Below are 27,130 nucleotides of genomic sequence, written 5' to 3'. Positions count from 1 at the left end.
TTTCCACCGAATCCATTTATTTATTTATCATACAAGGCAGTTTAATGAACCTTTAGACCAAACACAGACAGACAAAAATGTGATATAGTAAGAACATGGAGGTCAGAGAAAGAAAAAAACATATTGATGATTGATTATTTCCAATGTAGTACTAAAAAGAGCAGTTACCGTACATCATAGCATTTCAGTAGAGTTTTGTCATAGCAAACAGGTATGCCACACATATCTGAAGCCCAGTGTTAACAATGTCGCACTTTCTAAACATCAATAAGCCAAAGATCATGCCAGCAGTGGTTCCTATTGTTCCTCCCCATGAGTCCGATTTCACTGCCACGGCTGCAGCTCCTCCCAGAGACACTCCGGCAGCTCCAGCCGCCCCGAGCAAAGCCCCCGCCTTACCGCCAACTCCCAGCATCTGCGACGACACCTCCACCGTCGACAAAACAGCCGCCGCGCTTACAGACGCCCACAAAACCACCTTTCCTCCAGCCTCTCGCGCCACTGGACCGCCGACGGCGGCCCCTAAACCGACCTGGCAGACTTCTGACACGAAGAATCCTGCAGAGAGCGCCTGTACGGAGGCCGCGCGATTCATCCGGATGCTGATGTTCTCCTTGCTTATGTTTCGTCCTGCCAAGCGCATTCTGACAGACACGCCCGCCACCTCCTGCCCGGCGTGGACGGTCAGCACGGAAACGGCAAAGGTGGCGAACATTCCCATGCATCCCATGAGCATCCAAAAGTTCAAGCGCCTGGAACTCATGAGCCAAAACGACATGCCCAACACCACGACTAACAGCACAACGAACACAAACCTGTAATCGCCGAATCCAAACATGCCAAAGCCGGCGGTCACAAAAGCGGTCACAGTCATGGGAATGCCCGAAAATGCAAGGAGCTCCATGTATTTGGCCACGGCTTTGAGCAGTTGTCGTCGAGAAGTCCTCTGCTGCGTTTCCAGCTCAACGGCCTTCCTCTGCTGTCTCTTCATTTCTTCTCTTTCTCTTCGTTGGGCCTCCCAAGCAGACAGACCGTCCTCTTCTGGTTGCTTCATCTCGATCCTCTTTTCCAATTCCAGTGCAGCCCGCTGTCTTAGATCTACTTCCCAAGCAAGTAGTCTTGCTCGCTCACTCTTAGTAGCATCGGTGATCGATCCACAGAATTCCCGTTCTGTGAACGTATACTTGACGAAGAAGTGCATCAGTAGTTTCAAGACTGTAAAGACCCCCAGAGCCCAGAGCAGGCTGACCATCCCGTAGCTCGTGCTCAGTTTTTCAATGACGGTCCCTAGAGCTGCGCCGCTGGAAGTCGCGGTGAGAGCCGCAGCTAATCCTGCTGCCGCCCATCCCTCACTCTTCCTCCATCTCAATAGAAACAAGGCCACGGAAGCGGCTACGGTGACCCCCGTGACCACCAGCGTCATTGATGTGACGAGCGCGGTAGTTCCTAGAAGAGCACCCAGTCCCAGAGCCCCGATGCTCTTAATGCCGGACATAACGGGTTTCAGTCGGGCTCCTGAGATGATCTCTTGCATAACTCGATTCACCGGTACCTCAGTGGCTCCCAGAGTTCCTCCAGCCACTGCTCCAAGAACAAAGCCCTTCGCAGACTCCATCACTGGGCTCATGGTCCCTGGAAAAAAGTTAAGAAACATTTGTTAAATTGTGTTGCATTAGCCCAGCCAGTATTTCATGTTGGGGGCCAATGTAGGCAACGTTATGGGCTTAAATGGTTGGTTCCATTGGTTCTGTCTATACCAGGCCTATCTGATTTAGACCCAGTTATATTTTAAGCAGATGAGATTCTAATAGATTAATTCGGATAAGGCTTACATGTTAAAAAACAATGATGTCAACTTTTTACCACAAGCCTAGTACTAAACCGAAAGTGTGTCTCTACTGTTATTAAATGGAGCTGCTAAAATTGTCCAACAGGGTCAACAATGCTTTCTTCTAAACAGACTACAACCCAAATTTTTCTTTATTTGTATAAAATGAAAACTAAAGGTTTTTTCAAAATCACATGAGCCAATATTTTACTCATAATAGATGAGTTTCTGGAGTTTTGGTGTTGGAGTTTGGTCCCATTCTTCCCTGATATAGATTTCCAGCTGCTAAAGAGTTTGTATTCGTCCTTGGCATATTTTTCATCTATGTAAAAGCTCTCTATATGTGAAAGAACTGGACATCATATTTTAAAGGCTAATGATTTTAACAAAGAAGAGCGGCTTAGAATATATTGTACCGTAAAATATATAGTAGCGTTATGTCATTTTAACGGACTTTGTTTGTCGCTTTATTTCACGTAGAAACATTTGTCCTCGGAATCAATTTTAAGCAATTTGTTTGCGTTACGAAGATGAATGAAGGCCTTACGTGTTTGGAACGACACAAAGGTGAGTAATTAATGGCATTAGTGGGTGCACTATCCCTTCAAGGCCGCCTAATCCAAAGTGGGACCTTTTTATCCAGAGGAAAGAGAGTTCACTGAAACATGATGAGCCTGTTTGTCCAGGTGCTATGCAACATGGTGCTGATGTGTATATTGTGTCCACATGCAGGCTGGAGTAAAAGCTGAATGTAACAACATAGGTTTTAATTTCAGTCAACAAAACCTATGCAACAGCTTCTTTTCATGAATGCATCACTATTTTAATTTCATGTTAAATGAGCATATTTTAGGAATGAACAAATAAAGAGACAAACTGCTGCAGATATCATAACACGTCAGGAATCCAACGCATCAACGCACAAGCTTTAAAACACATCCATGTAAACGTGTACTTAATGTTTAAATACAGCTTCGACCTCTTAGATTTAAGGCTAATTTTCATCATGTGTCGATCAGGTTTTTGTCTTACTCTGCTGTGATGGGACCATGGTGACCAGAGCAAACAGGTGAAGTCCTTCCACTTGAGTGTGAAGATGTCAGGCGGCTCTTTTCTTCAGTACACCTCAGGAGCTGAGACAGCAGCTCTGTCTCTGATAGCTCACTCTCTCACTCACTCACTCACTCACTCACTCACACTCACACTCACTCTCTCTCTCTCTCTCTCTCTCTCTCTCTCTCTCTCTCTCTCTCTCTCTCTCTCTCTCTCACACACACACACACACACACACACACACACACACACACACACACACACACACACACACACACACACACACTCTCTCTAAACTAAAGAGGCGCGGAACCTTTCGCGAGCGCCTCCTGTTTCACACGGACTGTTTAGGAAGGACTCGTAAATATCATTAAAGATGGCGACGCTCGCGAAGAAGCCACATGTCGTTGTCGAAGAAGGAGATGGTGAGAAATTAAGCTGTTTTGCTGTCAAATTATGATGTAGCACACATAGTGTGCCATTATGACATGAATCGACAGTATAAATAGTTTACTGATTTCTTAATTAAAAGTGTGCTCAACAGCTATAACCGGCAGAGGGATATTACAGTGATCCAACTTGATCTCGTTTTTGCACTAGAAAATATATAACAGACGAATTCCTCCTCTGTGCAATAATTATTCATTTCTTTTGACGTTGTTGTCTTTTTTTAACGATGCTATGCTTGGGTTATCTCGGATATTTTCAACTATGGCAAGGGTCCATCTCCACCCAGAAATACCGTACACGTAATATATTTTGTAATTCTAACTGTAAGGAGTAAATACTGAGATTTTTTTTCCACCATTCAGTATATATATCGCCACAATTTAGATGCACAAGCAGTCTTTAGATGAAGTAATTCTTAAGAAAAGGAAAAACATGTTTTCACTGATATACCATCACAGGTGCTTGGAGAAAAATGATGAATTTATCATTTTAATAAATGTATGATTTTGTTGACACATGAGATCTATTTTATGTGTGATGTGAACGAGCAGAGGAGGAGTTTGGAGTTTCTGATGACAGCCTCAGTAATGATGGAGAGGATGGAGAGAGTGGAGCAGGAAGTGACCAGGAGCGGTCTGATGTGGAAAGTGACGTAGAAGACAGCGGCGACGAGAATAGAGAGAGTGAAGAAGAACAGAATGGAGATGCAGCGGAAAATCCCAACGCCGGCTGGGCTGAGGCCATGGCCAAAATCCTGGGGAAGAAAACTCCGGACAGCAAACCCAGCATCCTCCTGAAGAACAAAGAGCTGGACAAGATCAAAGAGAAGCTGAAGAAAGAGCGTCTGGAGAAAAAGAAACAGGTAAACTTACATTTAAAGATTTCTAAATATTTTTTTGGTCAGCTTTTATGTTTAAAGAGGCCGACTTTTCTTTATTTTTTGACAGATCGATAAGAAACGAGCGTGGGAGAACATGTGTCGAGAGAAGCCTAACGTGGTTCAAGACCGAGAGAACGAGAGGAACCTGCAGAGAATTGCTACCAGGTGAAACCAGCTTTTGCTCCACATAATTATCCAAGCAATTTAGCCTCTTTGTTTTTCAGTTTTTCGTTCTGTCGTAGTATTTTTATGTGTCTTATGATATCTGTAGAGGTGTGGTGCAGTTGTTCAACGCTGTGAAGAAACATCAGAAGGACGTGGATGAGAGGATAAAGGAAGTTGGGGGTTCAGAGAGAAAAAAGTCCAAAATTCTGTCCTCCGTGACTAAGAAGGACTTCATTGATGTCCTGAGAGGAGCAGACGTGGCTCACAAAGCGGCCATCAAAAAAGAGAAAGTGGTGAGATTTTTCTTTCCTTCACATAGCACAGCTTTTTTGTTTCAAGTCAAAATGTACTCTTTACCAGTGTTATTAACTAAAATAATTATTTTATTATTATTTGTATTTTTTGTTTTATTATTTATTTATTATTAATTTTGCCAATTAAATTTTTTTTTTATATATTTTTATAATTATTAAATTAAAATATAAATAAATAAAATTGAAAAAACACTTAAAAATGGAAATACTGGAAATATTTCTAAGCTGAAGTATTGAATTAATAAAACCTTAAAAATAAATATATTAGAGTTCAAAACAATATCTGAAACTAATATAAATAATGAAAATGCATATGTAAACGACTACTAAAAGGTCTTTGTAATAGTAGATTTGTTTTGTGTTGTGAAATATTCTTTTTGAATCAACAATATAAACGAATAAAATTTTGGGCGATTGCCATTTTTTGTTAATTTTAAAATAACGGCATTGATTTAGTAAAAGGCATTGCTCTCAAAAAAATCATCAGAAATCATGTCCTTAATCAGTCCTCCTTTGCTATTAAATGTCTATGTACTATTTAATTATAAGATTTCGTTTATGTAAAATGATTTCTGAGCATGACGTAGAAATGTCCTTCTTTAACTTTTCTTCATTTCAGTCACCGTGTCCACTTGGTGGCACTGCTTACATGCGGCTGAATTAATTTGTTAATGTAAAAAATATAGGCCTAACATTAGCACGTTTTTTTTTCTTTGTGACATTAGCAGCCTGTAGAAGTGAAGGCGGAGAATTCATCTTGGAGCGTGTTGAGGGATGATTTCATGATGGGCACGTCCATGAAGGACTGGGATAAGGAGAGCGACGAAGAGCGCGGTGGAGGAAAAGTGGGAAGAGAAGACAACCTCGAGCCCGCTGAAGACTACAGCAGCGAATCAGACTGATCCATCGATACTGCACGCGTGCGTCATCTAGTGCACACTTCCAAGTGTTCTTACAGAGACCCTGCACAGAGAGAGAAGAATGAGCTTCACCTGATCGTGGGAGAGACACTTATGTTGCTCTGAGCTCCATGTTGGTGTTCTAGTATTTTTGGAGGGCATCTAGCCGAACCTCTTTTTCTGTATATAGATGTGTATTTTGCTAAATAAATGTTTCATGCATCTTGATTTAAGAATCGTAAAATACTTGGGAATTTTTTTTTTGCAGTTCAGGTATTCATTCAGTGCACATTTTCATGAATGCATTAATTTGTAGGGTTTTTAGGGGCCATATTTACATGCATATTTATTTGAACGGAGCCGTTTTTAAATAGTAATTTTTTTTTTTTTTTTTATGAACCATCGCCACATTAGTAAGGCTGCTTTATGCAGACTGAAAGAAAGTGTTCATAACTGCCTTTTTTTGTTGTTGTTGTTGTTTTCTGGGCACAAATCCATCTAAGAAGAGTTTCACAAGACTGCAGGTCAGTCAGTTTAACAGTTTTCATTCGATGACCTCTTGCTGCGAGCTGAAGTTCCTTCAAGGTTTCCAGGTTGGTCGGATGCATTGATAACACGCACATTCCCATCATCACGCTTTCTGAAAAATGAAAGGGATTGCTGTATAGACTGGAAGGATGCTGTAACCACCACAGCTGAGAAATAAACCCAAGTTATTCGCAATTTATTTGGTCATCTTTATTTCTTACAGATATAATGCACATTCGATATCATTCAGTGTCTATTCAAATATGCCAAATATTTGTACAGGCCTGTAGCCTAAACCCATGAACCCTTTTATGCTTGAAGCTTTACCTCAATTGAGTTGTTTTTATACTTTAACTTGCTTTGTTTTTGGAAACCCGTCATTGACTGTGGACATGTTCTTTAACCCTGCTCCTGTACTGAAGGGTCTAGCTCCAACACGCTCTTGCTTGCAAAAAATGCAGGGATTCAGGTTGGAAACGAACTTTGCAGGACAGTGGAGCAGGGCTGAAGTCTGTCTGGTGCTAAAGAGGTACGATCGAACCAGAAAGCCAGGTGCTGTAACTTTGTTTTAGCCCGGGGTGTTATGACCTCCCACAACACTCTTATTAATCCTGAAGTCCTTGTTCAGATCTTTTCAATAAGGATTCGAGTAAAAATAAGCACCCGGAAGTCTTGCAGGCAGTGTTTTTGCGCTAAGGCATCTCATGAAACTGATTTCAGACAGGCCAATAACAAAATGGTCATCGCTAGAACGTGTTCTGACTGAATACTGGATTACCATAACGCCGATTTCTCAGTAGAAATAACATCAAAAGTGCAAAATGATAGAAATAAGCATCTACGGCCAAACTGACCACGAACACAGCTTTCAGAGGCCATCTTTGTTTTTTGTTGTAGCTCAACCTTCACAGGATGAAACGCACAGGATTGTGGGATATGCACATAATAAAAAAAATTTAATTTTGCCACATCAATAAAAGAGTTTATGGGTAGCAGTATCATTTTATTGTACAGCCCTTTTCCGCATGTATATACCATGTACTTATTATAACTAGGTAATAAATAGATACTAACCCTGGAACCAGCCCATGATATAACACTTACCCATCTAGATACCTTATATTATCAGCTATTTTCTTAAGTAAGTGTATTGTAAGATAAAGTGAAGCTAATGTATGCTATTGGGCCCCAAGACCCCCAAACAAGTCTGCATTGGAACGAAGAGCAGTAGATCAGTGACCTCCCAATCAAACACATAAATCAGCTCATTAAAAGAGCTAAAACTGAAAGGGGTGTTCAAAGTTAAAGGTGGTGCATTTTTGGTGGTACTTTGGAGGTTTGATCCCACATAGTCCCACATCTAGTTTGATGCCAACTCTACTGCTAGTTTTTACTTTAGTCATTGGAGCCCAGTCCTGCTCTTGGAAATCCAGCTTAGTTTAGCTCCAATTTGCCCCAACACAACTGCTCAGAAGCTTGTAGTAAACCTGAAGACCTAGATCAGCTGTTTAAAGTGGGTCAGGAGCAGGTTTGGACGTCATTGGCTGTTTCAGTTGACCACCGGGCGGCGCTGCTGTCAAAGTAGTGCAACGATCTACAGTAGGGTTGACTTTCTGACCTCTAGAAGACCGTAAAAGTGGACTTTTGAAAAACGAAATGCATATGTCGGCGCACTTAATTCATAGGAGCGCATGTTCTAATATAACAGGTCAGAGGTTCACCGTAGGCCTCTCTGCTTTGGAGGGCTGCCAGGAGACGACCTTTGACCTTGAAGGGGCGCGGCCCTGCCGGGAATGACAGTTGCGCTGATTGTAGACTTTCTCTTTATCACACTCAGTCGAGCTATGTGTACACACCCAGTTGAGATATATTTACCCAGCGTCTGAGAGGGTACGCTATCACCCTCTGAGGGTACGCCACTTCATTTCGGCCAACGTAAAACTCTCATTTGTCACGACAACACTGTGACCTGTCGCTCAGGAATGCCCACCCTATCCAGTGCATGTTGACACAGCGCCCCAGAACGCGTCGAGCTCCTCCGTCGCTCCCTCACTGCTCATCTTTTTTCACAGCCGGCCCATCGTCTGCATCACAAAAACCTTTTCCTCGTTTCGGAATCCCGGCAAGCGAACGGTCAGGTGGGCCGCGTGCAATTTCACCACACTTAATATCGTTTGGTTGGTTCCCTCACGTCCCTGAGGGGTTGTTTTCTCCCTCGCTCGCACGCAGTCCCACATCTGTCTTTGTTGGTACCGATTTAGCGATAACATCTGGTTTGCAGCGGTGGGTAGAGCCATCTGAGAGCCTGTCACTCCTGATAGATTGCTGGAGTGTGGGCCGGGTACAAAAGGCTTCGGCAAATTATGATTTTTTTGTTTTTTTAAGCAGAAGCTCAAGGGATGGAAAAGCAAATGGAGCAGGTGCGGCGAGGGAGGTGGAAAACGCTTGCTGTTACATGTTGCACACACAGAATCTGTGATCGACCGACTTGTAACAACCTCCCAGAAAAAGGTTATCAGTGAGATTTGTACGCACTGACGCAACAGCTGGACTTGCTTTCCCTTGCCTTATCATGTGCAGGAGTTATACCATAAGCTGCTATTTGTGTTTTTTTTCCATTCAGTGTATTATACGAAGATAACAGGGCATATTAGATGGGTAGTTTTGAAGACTTCCCCGTCTCATTTCATTTTATTTCATTTATAAAGGTTATAAAAGAAGAACAGCAACATTTTAATGTCTGAATTTCCACAATGATCAATGCATAATAGATATATCCTACATGAATGCAGTGAGAGCTATTTTTTTTAAAGCAATTTTAGGAGATGATGCTAAAATGTCAATCCCGTTAACATGATTTTGTGCCGAAAACAATTACAAGCAGATGTTCATTGGCCTTAAACCCTTGACGCATTCACATAGAAATTTTGCCATAGTGTGATTAATTATTTTAAGCACATGATGCTTGAAATCTTATTTCCATGCAGGTGTACTTATGTATTATTTCCACTTCATCCATCCCCTTTTGTAACAAAATGCTAAAGTTGCTTTTACGCAGCTGAGAAAGTGTTTGGTCTATCTTCCACCTGGTGTTATAAAAGGAGAAGCGTCCTGCAGGGACACTGGCCCCTCGAAATCTTCCCAGTTTTGTGGTTTGCGCTGCCTTTCTTTCGGGTGGGTTCAGATTAGTCGTGCCAGAGTGGAAGGACCCAGTGGGCGTTAGGACCTGGCCGCAGTGCTGAAGAGGAACGCTATTTACACCGAAGCGCTCGGTAAACCCTCGCGCTGACGAATCCCTCGGACTCACCGTGATGACCACAACCACGTGGTGAAGTCGGTCCTATATAAATCTCTCTCTCCAACCGGCTGCCTTCAGATGTGCATGCGTGCGCTGGCACGGGGACCGTTGTTTTCCACCAGAAGGAACAGAGGAGTGCGTAAACCGAAAAGGAGGTCTCTTTTGGTAGTTTACCCCATCGTCGGGCAGCCTCAGGACGCGTTTTCGTTTTTTTCAGCATCTGCTGGAGGAGGAGAGGCGATGCGCCTTGCGGAGTGAGCAGAGGCTTTTCCTGGACCTCCACATCTTCTCACGCGCGAGAGGCAGGCGTGATTGCGCGGCGCTTTGGAGAGAGCTCGCGGCGCTCTGATGCGGTGGAGGTGCGCGCAAAAAGCCCGCAGGCGACGCGTCTGTCAAAACAAGAGCTTTGCGAAGCAGAAACTTTTGACGGCCCAATCGATGGCTCTTTTAGCGCCCCGCGACTCCGTGCACTTGCTATGAAGTGATCTGGAATGAAGATCTCAGTTTCTCTCCCGCATATATCGGATCTGACAGCCCATTTCTCGCTGGCGCCTCGGATGGATTTGCAGGTACAGTAAACACAGACGTTTGCCGTTGATGATAGCGTGCGCAAAAAGTTAAATCTGGCTTCGCCATCGAAATGATCGGGCTTCTGCGTCACTTCATTCATTAATTAGCATTTTCAAACTCGCTTCGGCTTCGAAAACAAAAGCGCAAAATGAACTGGTGCGTCTTGAGTCTCCTTCTGACCTTGGATTTAGCCACGGTGGCCGTCAGCTTATCCACATGCAGTACTCTGGACATGGAGCAGTTCAAAAAGAAGCGGATCGAGGCCATCCGCGGTCAGATCCTCAGTAAACTCAAGCTGAGCAGTCCTCCCGAGATCTACCCCGAGCCCGAGGAGGTGTCCCGGGACATCATCGCCATCTATAACAGCACACGGGACCTGCTGCAGGAGAAAGCCAACGAGCGCGCGGCCACCTGCGAGAGACAGCGCAGCGAGGAGGAGTACTACGCCAAAGAAGTGCACAAGATAGACATGCAGCCCTTCTACCCCGCAGAGAGTGAGTGTTTCGACCCTGATTCGGGGGTGGGATCGGGTAACTGTTTAACTGAAAGCTTGTAGGTTCGACCCTCGACATCGTCGAGCTCGGCGCGTAAAGACTTGACACCTTCAGAAGCAAAGCAGGCATTTATGAAAACAGCACTATTCGTGTTGAACCTCTCAAGGCACCCTTTACCTAACAAAACACTGCCCTGGAGCGTAGTCATAAATCGCACAGGTATATCAGTAGAAAAATCCAGCAACGCATTGCATGGGTCAAATGATAGATTTAGGCCTGTTTTGAGCCAAAAATCATCAGGATGTTAAGCAAGGGTCATGTTCTGTAAAGATATTTTGTAAATGCCCTACCATACGTGAAAAATATTTGTAATGTCAGATTCGGGATTTTCAAATAGTTGTATCTCAGCCAAAATATTGTCCTGACCCAACAAATATCTACATCGGTGGAAAGCTCGTTCAGCTTTCAGCGTGTAAATCACATTATTTCGTGGTCGATGGTCACGTGTAGAATTGACGGTCATATTTTTAGCATCTCTTGTAAGTCGTTTTCATTTAAAGCATCCGCTGAATTCACAAAAGGTAAACGTGCGTACGTAGAGCTCTCCGATTAGAAAACTTTCACAACATTTTACCAAAACCTGCAGCCATCCCGCTCCTTTAACATTGCGTCTCGCGTGTCCAAAGACACTGGGGCGTATTTCCGAGTCCAGATCCGCCCGCTTCGTACTGATGCCACTCTTTAACCCAATTACAATAAAAGAACCACCTAAACGATAATTCGATCTTCTTTTGCTAAAAATGAAGCGTGCCTCAAATCATTGGCATAGTCTGTGGATACCTCTTGCTTTGTGCTTTGCGTAACTCATTTTGTCATTTCTAATGTACACTAAAAAATGAGGTTCGATGGTTGTAGTCTGGAGCAATTGTCGTCTAATGTGAACCTCATGGCAAATGTGAGGTGGCACCGTTTTACTTTGCCGTTTGGGAACTGAGACGCTGTTGCCAGATTGTTGACTGCTTTGTCATTAATGCACATATTAGAGGTTCTTTGGAGTAACCTGAGGTCAGGCTCCTTTTTCAAGGGCGCACCGGCAGCGCGTCACTCTTCTGATGGGTTTGAACCCGCAATCTTTCAGTTACCGAACAGATTCAACCGCTAAGCCACAGCTGCCACATCATAGGCTGCAGTGTGGTCTCCCCTGATCAATATTTGTGCAGCTGTTTGCAGCGCCTTCACATCATTTACGCAAATTTGCTGGGCAAATCGTTTGAAAAAATATTGCATGTTCCCTTTTAGCTACCGAGCAGGTCGGCGTTACAGCACTTTTGGTTCTAGAGTGTTATTTTCATTCCTTGCCTCCGTTACATGCACACACACACACACACACACACACACACGCACACGCACACACACACCACTGTTGAATAATGCTTCTCAGTGTACCTAAATACTACCCCACTGTGTCTCGAAAGCTGGGCCTACATAAGCAAATAAGTGCTTTTAAATGTCCTTATTGTGCCATTAATTATGTAATCGTTTTCAGTTCCCAGATCGCATGTGAGTATACAGCTTGAAAGAAAAATAAATTAGGAGATCTTTTAGGCCCCGAGGTGTATTTTGCGTTAAATGTTATTCTTGGCTCTGCCCGCCGTATAAATGCTTCAAATATGAATAGAGCTGGCACGGCTCCAGCCCCAGTCAGTGAGCGTTTACGGGATATAAATAATCCTGTGTCAACGTTCGGAGAAACGCCACTGATTATTTTTAAAATTGAACTTTCAGATTGTGGGTTAGATCGCAGTGGCTCTGTTCCAGATCCTAATGAGCTGCCTACATAGTTAGCATTTTAAGGCATTGTAGGCACACTGCTTTGAGTGCATGCACTCTTTCTGAGCTGTTTATATACGCACTGAATGCACTGAAGCCACTTTGTTCATTGTTGAAGTGAACTTTTGCCTGTATGGTGATTAGATTCACTGTCTTGGACGACTGCCTTTAACTCGAGCGTGCGAGCACAGAACGACCCGCTCGGATCGTGATACCTGTGAGTTGTCCGCCACAGGTTTAAAGCAGTATCACATGTATCCCTAATGGACGTTGGAATCCCAGAATGCATTGCGACGAGCTCAAGCGAAGCGAAACAGAAATGCTGATTAGGGTGCAAGAGGGCGGAAGGCACGCATTAATGAGAAGGTGATTTCCACTACCGCTGTACCGTATGACTGCGGAAAAAAGGGATTTCAAAAGTGGTTTTTGTTTTGAAATCTTGAAATCTCACCGGTAGTATTGTTGTCGCATTAATACTCGTAGTTCAAATATAAATGCTTCAGAAAAGTTCGCGAAAGTTTTCGTTTATTTTGCTAAATAAAAAAAAAGTCAAAGCGCGCAGATCAAAAGCACTTAGGGCCAGGTGCAAGTTAAAAAAACAAAAATAATACTAATAAAATAAAAAATCTGCACGCTGTTGCTTCACTGTTAGTTAACAAAAACTGATTAAAGATCAGCCGAATTTCCATATTCGTAGTTCAATGCGGAAGTTTAGGAAAGTGCTGCAGTGAGGTTCTGGGCCATCTAGTGGTTAAAATGAGAATAAGTTTAAATCTGCCATTAAACCCCCCACTGAGTTTAATTTAAATAATGATGGACACTGTTATCAAATGTTTGTGCGCTGTGAATTGTATTTTGAGTTTATGGCGCTAGCTCGGCGCACATGCTAACACCCACTTGTAGTGAAATCAATTGCGAGTCAAGCATCCCGTGCACTTCCTGCGAGTGCTATTTAGAGCCTACGTAGAGCGTTCCAAATCGGTCAGTTATGAGATTCCGTTTCAGATAGGATCCTTAGAAGGCAGCTGCCTATGTAGACAGTGCAGATTTTGGAGCGGAGCCAAAGAGTGGCAAAGAAACAATGAGCGAATAGGAAAGAAAGAAGACGAGATAATAACCACATAGGACGCAGTTAACATTTTCCTGGAAGTGAGCTTTGAATGAGGTGTCCCGTTGCAGAATAACGTGCCGGCTAACGCTCTCACAGGCTATCGCCCTTATTTGGTTGGGCGCCAGGAAGCGCTCGCAGGCAGCACTGCAGGGCACGGCAATGGAAGACACACAAATATGCACGAGAGAGAGAGAGAGAGAGAGAGAAAGAGAGAGTGGGGCTCATTGGGAGACAGAGAGCTGGCAGAGCCCACACAGCACTATTTAAACTAGAGAGGAGTGTGCGTTTACTCCGCACCGTGCCACATGCTCCATGGAAAATTCCACCCGGAGACCCACTGTTGCTGGGGTGTGGAACTGGAGTCACTGGAGAGGTTCTCCCCGCACCCTCACCTCCAGCCCACCTCATGTGCTCTTAAAAATAAGGGTTCTTCAGTGGCTCCTGGGTTCAGCAGAGAACTCTGGTTGATGAGTTTAAAATTTGCTGCGGTGTTATGGTGTCTTTCGGTTTAGCATCAGGATCGCGTTTGTGGTTCATTGAAGAACTTTCAACATCCATAGAACGCTCTTGATTGCAGTGAATTGATCCTTGCGTACTCTTAAAAAATGAAGGTTCTTAAATGGAATCTATGGTTGCTCGAAGAATCTTTAATATCCCTTGAACCTTTCAGTTGCACAAAAAGGACTTTAATATTTAAAAAATGTTCTTCGGAATATCGCAATGCTCTTCAAAAACGGTTCTTTAAAAGCGCCCCTATTATGGGTAATGAAAGTTTTATTTTTTGGTTTTGGGAACCATAATAATAACAGGTTGACATGCGTGCGAGGTCAAAAAATACTTTCATTGTCTTATAGTATGCATTTATTTTTATCTTATTTGCTCAACGACTCCCAAATGGTTCCCAAATCTGCAGTGATTGGTGATTGGCCTGTAACACCTGATAAAGCAGCGTTTGTGAGCCCGGTGCTGCTTTGTGTATAGCGATAGCTCCAAAACCGGCACCTAGTGGTAAAGAGTGAATTTGCATTTTCATTCAGACCAATGCAAAGAGACCAACAAGTGGGCGGGCAGTATGCTAATGTTTAAGGTTGACGTCAACATAAAACGACTTGGGATTTGTTTTACAAATTATACTAATGATTCAGAGTCGGCTCTATCTTTTGAGAGAAAATAGACTTTGCAGGATGTTTTCGTTCACTTAGAGCTATGTTACACATTGTATAAAATCATTTTCAAAAATCCATAACAGGGTCGATTTAAACTCAAAAAAGTTCCTCTATGGCATAGCTCTGAAAACCCTTTCTGGGAAACCTTAATTTTAAAGAGTGTAGAACAAAAAGATTCTTTAGATTATTCACAAATAAACGATTCTTTTAAGAACTGTTCACTGAGAGGTTCTTTTGGAAACCAGAAATTGTTCTTCTATGAGAAAACCACCTTTTGGAGCCTTCGTTTTTAACAGATTTAATTCGCTAATCTGCACATTGACACTTCTGCGCATTCTCAAACCTTTTGGACCGCAGGCGTAACGATCTTTGAAAGAAGACACTTGGGAGGTTGTTGAATTAGAATCAGAAACAGAATCAGAGTTTAGTAATGAAAAGGAAAATAATCAGAAAAGCACAAATTAGTTGGAAAGCCATCAGAAATGTAGTTTGTAATGGAAAAAATATGAAGCTGTCAAAGCCATTAGAGTTAAAACCAAAAGTCAGAACTTGTTCTATTTCAAATTTCAGGCGTAAGACTCTGGAACTATTCAGTCAGTGTTTTATTTTCTGTGTCATATGAAATTTTAAAGCACAGTGAAAATATTGCAGTTCACTTGACTGTTTGGAAATGTTAGGGGTTGCTTTACCAATCAAAATGTTTAAGCAAAGCTGCATTTATCTGATCCAAAATACAGTAAAAACAGTAATGTTGTGAAATATTATTACCATTTATTATAGCTGTTTTCTCTTTTAAAATATAATTTATTTCTGTGACTTTTCAGCATCATTACTCCAGCCTCAAGTATCACGTGACCCTTCAAAAATCATTCTAAGATGCTTGTCGCACATTACTGATTATTATCAATGTTGAAAACATTTAAATAGTAACGTAGGATCAATAATATTTATTAGTGTTATTATTATTTATGGATTTAATTTTTAAGTTATTGGAGTGTAAAAGGTTCCCTGTTGAAACCAGGCTCTAAAGTGCTTTCAGGTTCTGACTCGAATCTTCATTTTTAAGAGCTGCACCAAATTGCATCCAGTTTCAACTTTACTGCTTTATTATTAGCTATAATGTTGCTCGTACATCATTCAGACAGTGAAATTTCCAACAGCAAACACGCACACAGCACCCGTTATTTACAGCCGCTCTCTTGATATATAGATTATTCTGCCCTGTTATTTAAGAAACAAACCAGCTCGTTCAAATATGGTCCGTCCTGCAGGAACGTCCATTAAACCTAATGTCCCATACAGCTCAACAGGTCCGTATGTTTTCGCTGTGGTATTAAATGTCCATGCATGCATAAATGCTAACATACCGTGGCCCCACCGGTCTGTTTGTAAATGCAGGTCTCTCGGAGCCCAGTACAGAGCTCCCTTGTGACTGAACGCGCAGGAACACAAGGCTGCCTCTGTGCACCGGGACCAGGCTCTAGGAAATGGTTTATGTTGCAGCCGTTTTATGACTTTGTGTGGTTTATGCTGTTCAAGAGCATATGACTTAGTATATATGCGCTTTGAGTGCTTGCTGAAGTATGCTGTCTGTTTGAGCTGGATATCAGCACTGTATTTTTTTGCCACTAACACACCTAACCTGTTAAAAAAAAAAAATGACAGTGAGTCATTGAGCAAAAACAGCTGGACGTGGCCTTTAAAGTTTACGGCGTTGTCTTCTCCACGCAACTCGTGATTGCGCTGTACAAGACTTTTAGATGCATAAACAACCTCTTGGCTTGAATATCATCCGTGCTGTCTGTCGCTTGAATTTATATAGTCATAAAAGGAATTAGCTAAATTGAGCTTTGCGGCCTCGGATTGGCTTGATCACCGCTTTGGTTTGTAATATTTAACCTTTTCATGCAGTGAGCTTGTTCGGTGCAGTAACTGCAGAAAAAAAGTTTCGACTTTCCATGCAGGCTGCTTCATATGATTTATTATAGTACATTGATCATTGCATAAGTTGGTACAGTGTTTGATATCTGTTTATTTAATCACTTTACGGATAAATTCGGTGAATGCATAGCAGGATACCTAGTATAAATACACGTTGTCATATGCATTACACATGAATAAACGTTAAATGTTACTTGAAATGAAGAATGACTGCAGCCGGTGCCAGAGAGACTCGTATTCGACCCCGTGGGTAAAGCTGCCGAAAATGGCATCCAGACTTAATTTTCGGTAATGTATCACTAAGAAGCATTATGCTTAACATATCAGTTGTTCTTGTACAGCCAAGCGAAGGAATGTTTGTAAAAATGCACGAATCAGGTTATCATTGCTTCATCAGAATGTAAATGAAGTAGTGATTTGTTATGCGCCATATAATCTTGTAAGGCACGTGGATGAAGTTATTATGAAGTGTTACCCGAAAGTCTGAGACACTGAGGTTTTTTGTCTCTAAGCAAACACGCAGTCATGAAAAGGTTCGCGAACACCCTAAATTTAAAGGCGCTTCAACAGTATTGCTTTTGTTGCTATTTCTGCTCGTCTGAGGTCAGCCGTTTTGTTAGTTTAAGAGCAAAATAATTTGTGCCTTTTAACACGGTTGTAGACAGAAGCTGCTCTTTTATCTCTGAGAAAATTACAGGGTGCACAAACTAATTTGTTGCATGTGGCAAATGGAGCTGAGCTAATTTTACCCAAATAACAAAATATTCCAGACAATATCTGTCTCGCTGTATAAATACGCTCACAATGAATCACGGACAGATGAGAAAAGGAGTAAATAGTAGCTCGACTTAGAAAAGTCTACTTGTACTGTCTTTCTTTCAAACAGAAACGCTTGCTTTTTGAACCATCGCGGTCGTTTTTCTGTGCCCTTCAGCAATGCTTGTTTAGAAAGCTAAAGTTGTTCTCGAGTGTGTTTGGAGTGCATGAGTGTAAGAAGTGTGTCAGCATTTGTGTATGTTCCAGAAGAGGCCGGTGCGAGTGCATGACGGATTATGTTTAGTGACTCTGAGAGATCTCCCAGCGCCTCTCCCTCTGTAAATAAACACAGGCGTGAGGACGGGCCATCCCAAAAACAACCCAACGCAGCAGAGCGTGTGGGCCAAGGGCGGGCGCTCGAACCTCTGGGGCACGCGTTCCAGTGATAAAGAGCTTGGTCTCGAACGGCCTGCAGGAGAAAGCTTGTAAGATTGGTGTACACTGTCAGAAGGGCAAAAAAAAGTACACCCTTTCAGAAAGTAGTGGATACTAATAGGCACCTTTTAAGGTACTAATACGTACACTTTTGAGGGAAAGAAGACACCAAGATGTACCTTATAGCTTTTTTTAGCGCCCCTGTGATAGCTTTGTGCATTTTTCTGAACGTCCAGCCAGTCAGAGCATGTCGTCCACCAGCTTTGATACCCACAGATGCTTGTTGCACACAAAACTGGAAAGCGCTTTCTCGTTCTGGCAAGATCTAATCTGATTGGCTGAAGTTATACAACTTCAAAGAGTAAAGGTTTGTTTTAACTCTTTGGAAACAAGGCAACGGGTTCATGCAATGATTTTTAGGGTTTTTTTGAGGTGCTTCGTAACAACTAAACTATAGTAAATTAGAAGTATATTCCATGTCAGTGAATTAATCGCTTTCTATTTTGCTAAATTATAATCAAAGTTTTCTGACCCATAATTTCGAATATATGTGAATGTTTTTGAAAGAAGCCTCTTCTGCTTGACGATGCATTTATTTGATTAAAAACACAATATAAACAATAAAAACGTGAAATTGCATTACAATGTAAAATATTGATTTAAATATATTGAATGTGAATTTTCAGCATCATTGCTCCAGTCTTCAGTGTCACATAATCTTTCAGAAATCATTCCAATATGCGGATCTTCTGCTCAAGAAACATTTCTGGCTATTATTAATGCTGAAAACAGTTGTGCTGCTTCATTTTTATCTAAATGTGAGTTTATTTTTCAAGATTCTGTGATGAATGGAACATTCAAAACAACAGAATTTATTTGAAACAAACGTTTGTAACATTGTACATATCTTTACTGTCGCTTTTGATGAATTTAATGCATCCTTGCTTATATATGTAGACTTCACTTTTTCTTCTTTTGTCATTTTTTCACAGCAATTATTGTGTGTGCGCATGTGGTATAATCTATTTTTACAGTCTACATAATACGAATGCATGCATGCACTAAATGCATTGTTTTACACGTCAGTTAGTCTTTTCCTGTCTAAGTGGGTGGTTCTTTACCAGAATCAGCTGCTATGTGGACCGGACCTTTGCCGTTTAGTCAGACCTCTAGCTGCACAAGATTATCCACCAGCTATTTATTTATGTACATCTTGCGCATTTCTATGGGTTCCCCCCAGATGCGAGTGCGAGTTGTTGATATTACGAAAGCTTGGGGAGAAACGTAGGATCCGAGCATTAAGAGTAGACCGAGCGCAGATTTACCGCCTGTGTGTTTATACAGAACATCCTGATCGCAAAACCCTCTCTTTCCTCATAGCAGCCTGCGAGAGAGACTTGGTTTTGGTCCACCAAACATCTCTCGGTGAGATTCTCGAGTGGGGTTGTTGTCGAGAAAAAAGGGGGACTCGGTACTTACGCAAGACCTGGACCCTCTTCTGCTTCTACTCGGGAGTTAGCGACAGCCAAACTGCATTGCGTAACAGGGAAAGAGTGAAAGGGAGTGAGACAGAAAGAGTTTGAGTAAAGGATGAGAGAGAGTGGGATTGTGAAAGAATAACAACTGCTCTTCCAGCGCTTTTATACTGTTTACAGGCAGAGCGCAGGTCTCATGTAATACAATACTCTAACACGAGCACAGAGCGCAGTGTGGGAATGAAATCTGGGGCCCATCGACGCGTCCAGGGCCTAGAAAGAAGCGAGAAAGGAAGATCGGGATGCACCGAGAGGTTCGAAACTAGAGCATTTCCATGCGTGCTAACTTTCCGAGGACCGTCCGCGCCGAATGTGAAGCACTGCCTGATGCCACATAATCATATTTGACATTTCAACACGCAGAAATGTGGAGCAGGATTTTTGACCAATGAAATTTCATGGTGGTCCTGGCTGGTTACAAAAAAATCTCACTGACATGGAAGGCAGAAAGAGACAAGATGTGTTTGTGGGTGCAACCTCAGCTTATTGCTGGAGTTTGCTAAGGCCAGCATTGCTCTTACTATTGCTCATATGTTTGAGTTAACCCTATAAAGCCTACTGCATCATATCCGATAATGCAATTATAAGTGATCGGCATGATTTAACCTGTTGCACGCAATCATGACGGTTCATACTTTTTAGCAAAGTAAAGGTTCTTTTAGTTTAATTGTACGAAGGTCAACCTTCAGCTCACATCTCACTGCTTTCTGCTGCCAGCTCTTTACTGATTTTTAAAAAGTGAGGATAAGAGTTACTTTGTTGGTAATATTTCCAGATGAACTCTTTCTGGACTGAAGCAGCCTGGCTTTACTTGATTCTCCAGATGTCATTTTTTAGAAAAAACAGTACATCTCAGAGATGATCATCAAGCTTTTGATTTTGTTTATTCATATACTTACTTACCTTGGATTACATTTATGTCGTGTTATGTCAGTATTTGCTATTTTGGCATAAACAGGTTACTGATTTACATGCATCAAAGATTAATCTAAACTTTTTGACCATCAGCGTCTAAATCTCAGTTTGGGCCTAAACCTGATGCGTCAAATGGGAGACCAAAAAAATGCCAGATTGTTCTGACTTTTTTATATCAGGCTTTACAGGGTTATGGATTTAAGGGCACACTTTGTTTTAATAGGCCAGTTTAAACATTCTTATAACTATAATTAACTTTGTGTAACACGTCAACTATATGTCAACTAGTTTGCGTGTTTGCTAACTCTGGTTAGTGAACTGTTAGGGTAGGTTTAGGGTTAGTAGAATAAGTTGATACATACTTGCAGTTTCTGAGATACTCCAATGACTGCTAGTATTAAATATCAACCACTTGTGCTACAGAAGCTGTATAACTGCGAAAATCATGTGGCTTGTCGAGGATAGGTGTGCTATTTATTTCATTTTCCTTTTACTTAATAAAACAGGTGGGAAAACATGCATTACAGGCATAATTTAAAGGAAGCCCGAAAGTCAAACACATAAAGAATAAAGTGGATTTTTTTGGCCAGTAAAAAACACCCTCAGCAGTCTTGCGTTATGGCACCGATGTCTGCATGGCAAGCACCTCTCATTGCAATTTCATTTTTAAATGTATATTCTTCCAGCTCTCTGTCTATCATTATTATTGATGTGTGTGTGTGTGTGTGTGTGTGTGTGTGTGTTGGCCGGTTGCTCAGAACGAGTCCTGCAGGGACTAAGCGGCCTTCGTGGAAGGGCCTTCAGAAGTGTGGGGTATTTTTAGTTCCCAGGGATTATGAAGAGAGTTGTTTTCAATTTGCTATTGGCAGGTGAGCGTCAGGGCGGAGGGAAGAACTCTTCCATCTCACATTCCCTCTGTTTTCCCTCTATGTCCCCGTCCTCTCACTTTTCTCCCTCCCACTCTTTCCCATTCTTTCATTTCTTTCCCAGCATTCCCTTCTCGTCTCACTCCCACTCATCTGCCCTCGCTGCTTAATCTGGCTTCCGTTCGGCCTCTCAAGGTCTCGACTCTCAGCGGCAGTCTTTTGGAAGCTACTTTGGCTGCTTCCACTCAGTCAGTGTCTGAGATCGGAAAAACAGTGTTTACTAACAGGTGCGACTTTCCAAATGTCCCGTACACACAACGGCGGACGGGAACAGAACAATGTCTTCAACGATGCACGGATAGGTAACCGAGGTCCTTCGTCTTCTTTTTGATTTGAGGAATTCAGGTTACCGTTCAAAATGCCTTGGCGTTTGGTTGCGGTCGGTTTTTATTTCTAAAAAGCAGCTCCCACTTCTTTCGTCCTCCGCAGCCAAAGACTCTCTAGTTCATCCAGCTTGTTTTTTTCCTCTTTCTCTTCTGCCCGAACACTTAACAGGAGTTTTGTCTCGGTTTAATGCCGCTTGGTTGTGCCTGTTTTAATAAGCTGAGAGAGGTTGACAGCCCTAAAGCTGGTGATTGGCCAAATTAGAAAAACAACAACTACAACAACAAAACATTCATTCCTGTGATGCGCAGCTGAATTTTCAGCATCATTACTCCAGTCTTCAGTGTCACACGATCCTTCAGAAATCATAATAGTATACTGACTTGCTGCTCAAGAAGCATTTCTTATTATTATCTTGAAAACAGCGTGTGTGTAACAGTTTGTTTCATTAGAAATGTCTTTACGGATTATTTTCTAAGCACCCTTGCTCAGCGAAATTAGGCCTATTACAAAAACTAATTGAATTCATCTGAACGAGCCGATCCACTACAATAGATCTATTTTCATTTAAGACGGAGACATAAGTCATTTTAGGAGCGTGTGATTGTTACCGCAGTAAGAACTGTAAGTAAGCGGCAATGCAATGTAACGAAAACAATGATGTAGCATTTTGACATGCTGTGCTCCGCTTAATGGAAAAAGTAGCTCATTATTGGAAAGGCAACAATGTCTTGAAAACAGCTTAACTACTGTCATGTTATTGGATACGTCGTCAGTACTGTATCTACTGTGTATGTTACTCTTTCCGAGGAGAAGCCTGCGCTCTCCTTCTTCCTCACGCTGACCCTCACAGGACGGGACGAGCGCGGGATTGTCTCGCAGAGGGAGCGGGGGAATCCGAGAGCATGTCTTACAGAAGCGAGAAACGCTCTAAAGTAGGTCAAATACTTTCCTCCCGCTCTCCTTCCTGGAGTTTTAGCACAGTGCTAGCAGTATTCGGTCTCAGTTTCCATTTTCAAATGGTAAAAGTGACTCGGAGGTTGCGAACGGTTGCATCCGGCAATTTCTCGGACTCATAAATCAGGATCAAGTCTTTCGAATGTGAACAAACGTTTGAATATTTTCCTCATAATTCACTGCTTGTAAAAACTGAGAAAACTAATATATCCCCATAAATAAGCCCCTGAATGTCATAGTTTTATTGGAGCCACATGCCGTGCCATAGGTCTCCACGGTAACTTAAACTTACACCTTTAAAAATAATATAAACAGTTATTCCGTGTTAAACATATACTTGTGCATTGTGATATTTAAGGCTAAAAAAGGAATTTTGTGTCGGAAAGCACCTTTTTTGTATACTTAACCGTTTAAAGAAGCAGTTCTCTTTAAAAAAGAATAATATTTTATTACTGTCAAGCTGTTTTTGCATATGAAAAATGGCTCTTTGTGTATATATATATATATATATATATATATATATATATATATATATAAAAATTTTGTCAAAAATTTTTTTTTCAAGCTCCTATGTGTAGTTTCAGTTATTTTACATTAATGGCAAGTTATTTTCATTGCTATAATGAAATAACTGGACATAAACATCACTCTACAGACATTTTAACTTCAAAATGTTGCTCTTTCCATTTCCTCTTTTGGTGCGACTTTTCACTGGAGGAAGCTTTATTTGTTTTTGGTTCCACAAGATGGATTACTAGCGGATTATTGTGGTGTTTCTATCATCTGTTGGGATTCTGACGGCACCCATTCACTATTGCTGTGTCTCTCCAGATCTTCTCCAATAAATAAAGAGACTACATCTCAGACAGCCTGAAGGTGAGTACATCTTTGGGGTGAACTAATTCTCTAACGAAGCTACGCAGTTTTAAATCGACTCTCCGTGGATCACTGATGAAGAGTTCTGGCCTCGTCGTGACCCACGACCTGGAACATCTGTAGCGGATGACGAGTTGGGCGTTTCACTGTAACGTAGATAGCGAGAAGGTGAAAGTGTACACTCGTGATTTGAACACCGACTCCTTGACAGCGTTTTCCAGCCAGAGAGAGAAGGACGGTCCGGTCAGCAACAGGAGTTATTTCCAGACTGAAGGACGGACAGCCGTGACAAGCTCGCTAATCTATCCGTTCATTAAAGTCTGGAGGAAGTCCAGCTCACAGGAAGTAGGACCGGGGGTCAGTGACGGAGCAGAGGACTCTGGGAGGCATTTCCTGGCGCAGGTGTTTGATCAGTGAGCGTTCAGGGCCACTGATCGGTGTCTGTTTAACTACCTAATGCCTTCAAGATGTATATTCCTGGTAGGGTAAACAGCTTACGGTTTCAGTGTTTAAAACAAACATGATGTCACGTCTTCACAGATGTGCGTACAGAGCTCCAGTTCAGGTTTATATGTCGGAAATATGCGCGAAAGCATCAGATAAGCGTTTCTCGCTAACTAAACGACTGGCCGCGGTGCAGCTCCGTAGTGTCTTTCCTCTCAGGAAGGAAGCTCTTGTGAGATCAAGCCGCTGTGCATATTTTTTGGCGCACATCACAAGTGGTCCTCACTCACGAAGACTTCCTGAGTTTAAGATCCAAGTGTTTGCAATGGCAAACCTGACGAGAGATTTATGGGAACATAAAAAAGGCTCTTTGTTATTATTAGTGTGTATGAAATGTGTGTGTGTGTGTGTGTGTGTGTGTGTGTGTGAGATGTGATTCATTCATCAGGGCTATTGCTCTTTGTGGGCGCTTCGTATCGGGTTCAACCAGTTCAGTTTCAGCAGCACATCTGACTTCTTTTTTTTTCCCCGCTGTTATCTCTTTATTGAAAAACAGTTAGATTATTTTGGTGCGCTTGGTAATAAGGTGCTATCAACGAGTTTATGTAAGCCTGTAAAATTCCTTAGATGGGAATAATAAGTCCTTGTGAGATATTTTCATTGTATGTGATCAAAAAGGAAACACACCCAGTTGAGGCTGTTAGCTTTGCCTATTAACGTGCCTGTAAAGTCAGGTCATATTTTACAAAAATAATCACACAAACTCCGCTCAAACTAAAAAGTAGGCCTACATTTAAGATGTGTGTATTTGAATTGCGTTAAAATGCGTTCAGTTTTAACATAAACAGGCTAAACTTATTATAAACTTAATGTGGCACATATTTGTCATAAATACATAAATGAAACGGGTCAGATTTCTGTAATTATTGTGTTTTAAATACACAATAAATCCTATTAGCTTCAATCTCAGTATTGCTTAGATTATTGCAGTTGAATCTCGGTTGCTCCAGCTGGCAGTATTTAAACCGTTTTTAACTGAATATTTTTGTTTTCAGACTGAAAGTAAAGAAATAGATTTTGGAAACCATGCAATTCATGCAAAATGGGTTATTTACGTACTTTAAAATACCTACCTATTTGTAATAATAACTTTTAAGAGTATGATGCATTATATCACCATATGAAACCTACGTTTATGAGGTTATTCTTAATGCATTGCAATAGATAAGTATTATAATGCATTGTATTTGTCAGACGCTACAACAAATTATAAAGTTGTTTGAAAATCATTATTCATGCATTATAATGCATATAGGAATTGTAATACAGGCTTTATATAAAGCATTATCATTTTTTAAAAATATGATTTTTTAATAAAATATGATTTTTAATGAAATCAAATTGAAATGATTACTTGTTTTGAATAAATGGACATTTTGCATGCAATTCAAATGCATAACTCTTACATTTAGGCCTACATTTTTTTTTTGAGGAAAGCACTTCCTCTAATCTGATTAGCTGGCTGACTTTCGAGAAAGAACTAATCACTGGGTTTGCAAACGCTTAGAAGGTCATTAACATCTCATTTTTGAGTTTGACGTTGGAGCCACTCGGGAACAATTAAACCATGTATTCATAACTATATATCCCGCTCTGTTTATGTGAAATAATCAGTACGTATCACTTTTGGACGTTCTTACACATTCTATTATTTTCTGTGCGATTGCAAAACAGTCTCCTTGAGTGCGTTAATGTGCTTCTGATGGGTTTGTTCAGACCGCAGCGGCACCACGTGTGACTAATCATTTTTATGTCACGTTGGTATAAATCAGCGGTTAGAGACTCTCTGCTACTGAATCTGTGTAAATCAGCGGTTTGCTTCCGTGCTCCCCAGCGCAACCGAGGGCGACGGCGAGCTTGTGTTGTAGAGAGATTAGAAGTATCGTTATACGCATGTGTGCGCTCACTTGTGTGTGAACTCGGCCGAGTGTGTTTTCAGTGAACCCTGCTCAAAGCGCCCAGTGTAGTAGCAGCACAGCAGAGCCTTTCATGCAGTCGAGATGCAAACACGGCGCCTTACGGCTGCCTCATTGTGAGTGTGAGGACGCTTCAGAGAAGGGCGCTGGACTTCAATCAACAGAAGAAACCCTTATAAAGACTTCTGCGTGTTAGCGATGGAAAGCCGTGACTTAAAACACAAAAAACATCAGCGCTGTTACAAAGAAAAAACCAACGGTTACATTCATTTTGGTAGTCAGCTGTAGACGTAGCATACTAGCTGTAAGTTACTTACTCTCGTGATTCGAGTATTAGTACATCGTTAAGAGTAGGATACTTGCAAACCTCGATAGAATAGAATAGAATAAAGAAGTTAGAAGTTCAAGAAAGTCAACTAGTATTTTAATGACGGCTAGTTGACATGTAGCTGCAAAGTTACTTAGTAAAGTGTGTCTGAGTTGGACTTTCAAAACAAAGCGTCACCAGGTCAGTTAGAAGCAAAAACGTGTGAAGCAACAGAACTTTTGCGTTAAATATTAATTGTAAGAAAACACTGCTGAGGGACACAGTATGAGACTTCGTCTGGCGTTTTTACAAAAACATCTGACGAAAAATTACAGTGAATGAGAGAATCTGAATAAAATACCCCAAAAGGCCTGTAATAAAGTTACTTCTCTTGAAGTGAAATTGCACGTTTTTTTCTTCAAAGTCCTGATTGTTCTCACAGTCACGGCAGCAGCCCAGTGTTTTCTTCTGTCCGTCTCATGTGGACGGACGTGCTGCTTGCGTAGGCTTATTAAACAAACCGTTGAGCCTCTGTAATCCCTGACTTCTGTGCAACGCTCAGGCTTCGTGGAGAGCTTCAGGCTTCGTACACTGACTGCACTATATGTTATTTTCAAAAATATGTGGTCGTATTGAATTGCAAAGCACTATCGAGGGGGATACGGATGAGAATAAGATTAGGGACAGGTTTGGTGGTATGGGTAGGTTTAAGGGTGGGTTAAACTGTAAGGGGTGGGTCGACAGTCAAATTATAAATGCAATTACAGAAATTAATTACAGATGTATAACTATAAGTACACTGTACATATATATATATACATATATTAGTATATACTTACATATTGTATCAAGAAAAAAAATCTCTATGGAGAAGATGCGAAGCTCCTGCTAACACATCGGCGTCACAGCGGCCATCAGGAGCTCACTCACACACTCGTGCATGTGGCTTCAGTTGTCTTTGTTAATTTGTTGAGCTACTGTGCGGCGCGTCGCTCTCATCTCGCTGTAGCACACATGGTTCTCGGCACACTCGCAGTGTGTGTGTGTGTGTGTGTGTGTGTGTGTTTACGGGCCCTGTCAAAGCACATGACGGTCACACATGGTTTGGAGTACTGTGTGAGTGCTGGGCTACTGGGTTCACTCAGGAACCAT

General features: G+C 41.7%; 3 protein-coding genes across 5 annotated transcripts in view; 2 read left to right on the top strand and 1 right to left on the bottom strand.

The window, feature by feature from the left end:
• LOC122360124 lies at positions 1-3,047 on the bottom strand. Of its 2 annotated transcripts, none has more exons than XM_043260472.1 (2): positions 2,861-3,047; positions 1-1,632 (listed from the first exon to the last, which is right to left on the bottom strand). In XM_043260472.1, exons 1-2 carry the CDS (start codon positions 2,877-2,879, stop codon positions 185-187), a joined length of 1,467 nt encoding a protein of 488 aa, XP_043116407.1. In that variant the 5' UTR covers positions 2,880-3,047; the 3' UTR covers positions 1-184. The 2 variants fall into 2 exon arrangements, with proteins under 2 accessions (XP_043116407.1, XP_043116408.1); XM_043260473.1 differs by lacking the exon at positions 2,861-3,047 and adding an exon at positions 2,376-2,838.
• Positions 3,048-3,149: 102 nt separating this feature from the next.
• On the top strand, positions 3,150-6,312 carry rrp15 (ribosomal RNA processing 15 homolog). 2 transcript variants are annotated; one of them, XM_043260019.1, is made up of 5 exons: positions 3,150-3,306; positions 3,883-4,193; positions 4,279-4,376; positions 4,483-4,669; positions 5,419-6,312. In XM_043260019.1, exons 1-5 carry the CDS (start codon positions 3,258-3,260, stop codon positions 5,590-5,592), a joined length of 819 nt encoding a protein of 272 aa, XP_043115954.1. In that variant the 5' UTR covers positions 3,150-3,257; the 3' UTR covers positions 5,593-6,312. The 2 variants fall into 2 exon arrangements, with proteins under 2 accessions (XP_043115954.1, XP_043115953.1); XM_043260018.1 differs by having other exon boundaries at positions 5,416-6,312.
• Positions 6,313-9,331: 3,019 nt separating this feature from the next.
• The window catches only part of tgfb2 (transforming growth factor, beta 2), a 31,937-nt gene continuing 14,138 nt past the window's right edge, over positions 9,332-27,130 (top strand). The window contains exon 1 of the mRNA XM_043261461.1: positions 9,332-10,479. Coding sequence (XP_043117396.1) covers positions 10,134-10,479 — 346 coding nt within the window. The 5' untranslated portion in view covers positions 9,332-10,133. The remainder of the gene's footprint in view (positions 10,480-27,130) is intronic.

This window comes from Puntigrus tetrazona, chromosome 16 (genome assembly GCF_018831695.1).
Source record: "Puntigrus tetrazona isolate hp1 chromosome 16, ASM1883169v1, whole genome shotgun sequence".
Lineage (NCBI taxonomy): Eukaryota > Metazoa > Chordata > Actinopteri > Cypriniformes > Cyprinidae > Puntigrus > Puntigrus tetrazona.
Note: the sequence above shows the minus strand (reverse complement) of the source record. Positions and strands in the feature narration are given on the sequence as shown.

Excerpts from the sequence above, each read along its gene's own strand:
- rrp15 (XM_043260018.1), top strand. The coding sequence starts at position 3,258 with ATGGCGACGCTCGCGAAGAAGCCACATGTCGTTGTCGAAGAAGGAGAT. Across the intron at positions 3,307-3,882 it reads CGTTGTCGAAGAAGGAGATG|AGGAGGAGTTTGGAGTTTCT; the intron begins GTGAGAAATTAA and ends GTGAACGAGCAG. Across the intron at positions 4,194-4,278 it reads GTCTGGAGAAAAAGAAACAG|ATCGATAAGAAACGAGCGTG; the intron begins GTAAACTTACAT and ends ATTTTTTGACAG.